The 4,154-nt window shown below is 48.2% G+C and overlaps 1 protein-coding gene across 1 annotated transcript in view; it reads left to right on the top strand.

Moving 5' to 3' along the window:
* supt5h (SPT5 homolog, DSIF elongation factor subunit) overlaps window positions 1-3,946 on the top strand; it is a 27,306-nt gene extending 23,360 nt beyond the window's left edge. Inside the window, exons 25-30 of the mRNA XM_080007570.1 lie at window positions 167-272; window positions 756-914; window positions 1,639-1,807; window positions 1,945-2,142; window positions 3,442-3,537; window positions 3,620-3,946. Of these exons, the coding sequence (XP_079863696.1) occupies window positions 167-272; window positions 756-914; window positions 1,639-1,807; window positions 1,945-2,142; window positions 3,442-3,537; window positions 3,620-3,760 (869 nt within the window). The 3' untranslated portion in view covers window positions 3,761-3,946. The remainder of the gene's footprint in view (window positions 1-166; window positions 273-755; window positions 915-1,638; window positions 1,808-1,944; window positions 2,143-3,441; window positions 3,538-3,619) is intronic.
* Window positions 3,947-4,154: the final 208 nt, after the last annotated feature.

The following is a 4,154-nucleotide window of genomic DNA, read 5'->3' as shown; positions in this document are numbered from 1 at the left end:
AGTTTTCCCGATCAGGAAATATCCCATAGTGCCTCCTGCTTATGCTCCTGCATAAATTAACTTCTCGTAAACCATATCATACCGCTCTGAATAAGAAGGTAAACGCTCCATGAAAGGATCTACTTCCTGTCTCTGATCACACATTTGACCTCTGACCCCCAACCAGGAAGTCGAACGCCTCATTACGGCTCGCAAACCCCGCTGCATGATGGGAGCAGGACCCCCGGACAGAGCGGGGCATGGGACCCCAACAACCCCAACACACCCTCCAGGTGTGTGTGTGTGTGTGTGTGTGTGTGTGTGTGTGTGTGTGTGTGTGTGTGTGTGTGTGTGTGTGTGTGTGTGTGTGTGTGTGTGTGTGTGTGAGACAGTACGATTGGCCAAAAATTGTTTGCCATGAATAAGTACAGAATTTAAGTTACATATCCCCAAATGTGCTCATGTATTGCAACATGGGGTAATGTAGAGTGTGACATCCGACCAAAGATGGTTTTTATCTTTTTTTTTTTTTTTTTCCCCTAAGGACTGGATGTTTCCAGTTCCTGCAAAAGCTCAGAATGAACCAGAATGTGGTTGTGTTTTGAAAATGCCCATTTTTCTTGGATTTAGTACAAAACTGTCTTTAAAAAGGTCTTATAATGTCTGAGAGGATTTGCTTTTACCCGATTCATTCCGTGGAGAGAAGAAGCTCAGTTTGGGAGCAGGAAGAGCAGCCCCCTTGAACCCCTGTGTGCATTTGTTTTCGGTTGATGCAGGAACGATGATGAGTATGACTTTGGCTACGAGGATGAGCCGTCCCCGTCCCCCCAAGGCTACGGAGGGACGCCCAACCCCCAGACGCCGGGCTACCCAGAAGTCCCTTCTCCACAGGTCAACCCCCAGTACAACCCGCAGACCCCTGGCACCCCTGCCATGTGAGTACAGAGAGCTCTAACCCCCATGTGGTGCCGAGTTGGGCTGAACCATTTGGGAAAATGCAATTTATTTAGTTTTTAGTTAGTTTGTTATTTAGTTAATAATAATATAATAATAATTAATTAATTCCTACCAATATTGCGTTTTAGTATATATATTTTTAAGTTTCTTATCTTCCGTATTTTCACGAAACACAAGCAATATATATTTTTATAGTATGTACTTTCATGTAAGTGCATACTTTATTTAAGTATAGCATGTACGGTCAGAGTCACAGAGAAAGTGTCCACATGGCTGTTTAGTTCCATGAGGAGACATCCAATAAAAACAGGTAGCCCATCACTGGTGAGAGCATCTTGGGTACCGTCAGAAAGGGAGACAGGGGTACCCCAATCGTTCCCTCCACCGCTCAGAATGGCGTGATACCCGGCCGCCTCACTGGCCTATTGATTGGATTGTGTAAAATTAAAAAGAAAACGCTTTTATTTATTTATTTAGTTTTTAACCCCAGCCTTTGCTATTTAGAATACTGCATTCTATCGCATTGCGATGTCTGTTTGAATTTGATTAATCGTTCAGCCCTAGTGTAGAGGGTCACACCACCAGGAAGTCTAAATCGCCAGAATGGACTGATTTCACTTGACAGCAATGCGACATTTCTCTCTCTCTCTCTCTTTCTCTCTCTCTCCCTCTCTCCCTCTCTCCCTCCCTCCCTCCCTCCAGGTATAACACAGAGCAGTATTCTCCGTATGCTGCTCCATCCCCTCAGGGCTCCTACCAGCCGAGTCCCAGTCCTCAGAGCTACCACCAGGTGGCGCCTTCGCCTGTAGGCTACCAGAACACCCACTCCCCTGCTAGCTACCACCCCACGCCCTCTCCCATGGCCTACCAGGTACACTTCCTCTTTACACACTTCCTGTTCATACTGTTCAGCCTTAAAAACTGGGACATTTGGAATAACTGGTCCTTGTGGTCTTACCCGGCACGTTTTCTTACACCTTTTTCATTTCTGTATGTCTCCTCTTGCAGGCCAGTCCCAGCCCCAGTCCAGTGGGCTACAGTCCCATGACCCCTGGCGCTCCCTCCCCAGGGGCTTACAACCCCCACACACCCGGCTCCAGTATCGAGCAAGGCAGCAGCGACTGGGCGACCACCGACGTGCTGGTTCGAGTCCGAGACTCCTTCCTGGACCTGAGCGGACAGACTGGCGTGGTCCGCAGTGTCACGGTAACATACACTGTAACACACCACTGCACACATGAAAGCACACACATTTGAACACACACTCACAAAAGACCCCTTCCCACTTGCACTCAAAGCCGTAAATTTACTGGAAATGGGAAAATATTGGCGTCGTGTGGGAACAGGATCCAGTCTTCATGTTCCATAAAAGTCGTTGTGTAAATTTCCCCACTCTAGACCTCGTATCATTTACAGCAAATAGTCGGTACGGCTGTGACTGGAAGCAGGTGTGGAAAAGGGAAGCAGTAACATTGCCGTAAGGTAGGGGTGGAGAATCCAAACAAAGCACAAAAAGTGGGTTTTTACGGATATTAATTTTGTACAAAGCTTTCAAAAATGGTTCATTTTCGGGAAGACCTTTTTTCTTGGGAAAAATGGCGACTCCCAACCGTGGAGCTCGGCTGCAAAGGCAAGAAACTGAAACCCGTCCAGTGTCTACGGAGACAGGTCTTTATTTTCTTACATTTTATTATTTTCCTTCTTAAAAATGGCGCTCAGTCCCTAGATGTGTCTTTTACAGTTCGGGGTGCGGTGCCGGAACGTCGGGACCAAGCGCTCGGCTTGCTTGTCGGCTGAACCGCAGCAGAGAGTGTAGGACAGGGTGAAATGATCACACTGATTAAATAACATGGGTTTAGGGTTATTGCATGTGGAGACGGGGGCTCCGTCAGCAGAGGGAGGAGTCCGTGGGACGGGAACCCAGCGCTGGTCTAAAAACTAAGCCCAATCTGTTGCCTTGTCTCGAGAAAGTTGAGTTCAGGGGGTTCAGGTTTTGGATCTACTCACACACTCCCATCCTGCTGTGGGAGTGGTTTGCAAAGCCTCTGGGGTTTGTGCCATATGTTGAATTCTAAAGTCCAGGGTCACTCCACCCCACGAGAAAGACATTGAACAGAAACATTGACACTTTCCAACCCTGGAAGGAGCCATGCTGCTGCCACAGATAGTAGCACTGTTAGTAGATGTTCACCTCTCGCCACTGTGGTTGGAGGCTCTCTACCTCCACCTGGATAAACAGGTGAACTTCTCTGGTAGCGTCCGTTCTGGGTTTTTTGTTTTTTTCCCCCTCAAAAGGTCTGGTGGATCCAGATCGTGTTCAGTGGCAGGTCAAGAAGCTCTTCCAGGACTGAGATGTCACCTGGGTTTGGTGGTTTCAAAGTAATGATTCTCGTGTGTGTGTGTGTGTGTGTGTGTGTGTGTGTGTGTGTGTGTGTGTGTGTGTGTGTGTGTGTGTGTGTGTGTGTGTGTGTGTGTGTGTGTGTGTGTGTGTGTGTGTGTGTGTAGGGTGGGATGTGCTCGGTCTTCATCCAGGACACAGAGAAAGTCGTCAGCATCAGCAGCGATCACCTGGAGCCAGTAACACCAGCCAAGAACAACAAGGTACCTGTCTGTCCCTCTGTCCCCATGCCTCTTGGTCTTTGAACCCGTCTCCCTGACTCCCTCTCTACCTTACTCACTCCAGGTGAAGGTGATCCAGGGGGAGGACCGTGAAGCCACCGGGACGCTGCTCAGCATTGACGGGGACGACGGCATCGTGCGCATGGAGCTGGACGGACAGCTGAAGATCCTCAACCTGAGATACCTGGGCAGGCTGGAGCACTGAGAGACAGCCAGGTAGCAAGGGAGGGAGGGGGACAGATAGAGAGACAGCCCCCCTCTTTTGCTGAGCCCTGATTGGTCGTTGTTCGTTCCTATTTGGTTTTAGTGATCTCTGATCGGTTTTCTGTCCTTTTTATTTTTGTGATTTGATTCTAAACGACTCGATGTCAATAAATAGATTTTCAGCGTCGCAGAGTTTTCATTGTTTTTTTTAAGACTAAACAGAAGAAAGAATTCAAAGTATCTGTACTCCACTGCAAATGTACTTCACTACATCTGTACTCCACTCCACCTCTACATACCAAACAAATACCTGACAATCAAACATGGCGGCCTAAGACACTTCACTACCTGAGGAGCCTCCTGCAGGAGCTGGTCTGTATAGGGCGTCGTGTGCG

Source organism: Zeus faber (assembly GCF_960531495.2).
Source record: "Zeus faber genome assembly, chromosome: 9".
Classification (NCBI taxonomy): domain Eukaryota; kingdom Metazoa; phylum Chordata; class Actinopteri; order Zeiformes; family Zeidae; genus Zeus; species Zeus faber.
Note: the sequence above shows the minus strand (reverse complement) of the source record. Positions and strands in the feature narration are given on the sequence as shown.